Source organism: Egretta garzetta, unplaced genomic scaffold (genome assembly GCF_000687185.1).
Source record: "Egretta garzetta isolate BGI_Z169 unplaced genomic scaffold, ASM68718v1 scaffold595, whole genome shotgun sequence".
Lineage (NCBI taxonomy): Eukaryota > Metazoa > Chordata > Aves > Pelecaniformes > Ardeidae > Egretta > Egretta garzetta.
This window is the reverse complement of record NW_009259682.1, coordinates 411,838-413,054: the sequence shown is the minus strand read 5'-3', so window position 1 is coordinate 413,054 and position 1,217 is coordinate 411,838. Positions and strand designations below refer to the sequence as shown.

Below are 1,217 nucleotides of genomic sequence, written 5' to 3'. Positions count from 1 at the left end.
GGGCCCCCCGCTGTCGCCGCCTCGCCGGCACACTCGGCATCGCCGCCAGCCCCCGCTGTGGAGCCCCGGAAGCCGCAGATCCCGCTGATGCCCATGAGCGATGCCCGGAGCGACCTGCTGGCAGCCATCCGCAGGGGTGAGCAGCAGGGGTGGCAGCGGGAAGGTGGGGGATGGGTCCCCAGCGCTACCACCATGGTGGCAAAATACCTCTTGGCATAGAGTTGGGTGGCATTGGCTTTGTTGAGTGTAAGTTGAGTCCCAGGTGGCCAGGTTATGCGTGAAGAGGGTGGCACCCAGGTGGGACCTGGGGAGGGAAAGAAATGCAATGCAGGGGGTTGGAGGGAGGTGGGGGAAACCCATTGCCGGAGGTGGGCCAGAGCCCCACAGGGATGGCCAGCAGCTCTTGTGCATGTGGCCTCCTCCCATGCTGTAGCAAAGTGCTCCAGAGTCTCTCCCATTTACCCTTCCTGCAAATCTTTAGGTGGAACAGCGGATTTGACCTTTGAGAAGGTCCAACCTCTTCAGGTCGAGTGGTGGAAGTGGAGGAGCTCTGTTCTTTACATAGCTTTATAATTGCATGCATCATTATTATCTCATATAGCTTTATAATCGCGGGCATCCTCCTGCAAGGGGGCTGCACTCATCTTGTTTCAGCGAATACTTTCAACTGGGAGGGATGCTGCACATTGGGTGCACCCATGGGTGCTGGTCACCTTGCCCCTAAAGCCCTCCCCCCTTCCCTACTGCAGGAATCCAACTCCGGAAAGTCCAGGAGCAATGGGAACAAGAGGCCAAAAAAGAGCCCGTGGGCAATGACGTAGCGACGATCCTGTCCCGCCGGATCGCTGTGGAGTACAGCGAGTCCGACGACGACTCCGAGCTGGATGATAACGAGTGGTCGGACTGAGGGGCCCCAGGGCTGGGCTGGCGCCGAGCTCGCCAGCTCTGTACAGGTGTGTATAGGCGCCTTCCCCAACGTCGATGCCAACACGCGCGGGCGGCCCCGCTCATTCAGGAGCTTTGCTTTTACACCATGTTGAAAACCCTTCGGGCAGCAGCAGCACTGGTAGGATACACCTCGGAGGCAGTGAGACCAGAAATTAGCAGCACCTTCACGTTTAATGACTTCAAATATGCTCTGAAGGCAGGTCAATAGGATTACTCCAGATTTACACCTGGAGCAAGACCAGAGACTAGTCCTGAGTGTGCTTTGCTGG

At 57.9% G+C, this 1,217-nt stretch overlaps 1 protein-coding gene across 1 annotated transcript in view; it reads left to right on the top strand.

Moving 5' to 3' along the window:
* Window positions 1–907, top strand: part of LOC104126072 (wiskott-Aldrich syndrome protein family member 3) — a 5,252-nt gene extending 4,345 nt beyond the window's left edge. The window contains exons 7-8 of the mRNA XM_009638576.1: window positions 3–136; window positions 750–907. Of these exons, the coding sequence (XP_009636871.1) occupies window positions 3–136; window positions 750–907 (292 nt within the window). The remainder of the gene's footprint in view (window positions 1–2; window positions 137–749) is intronic.
* Window positions 908–1,217: the final 310 nt, after the last annotated feature.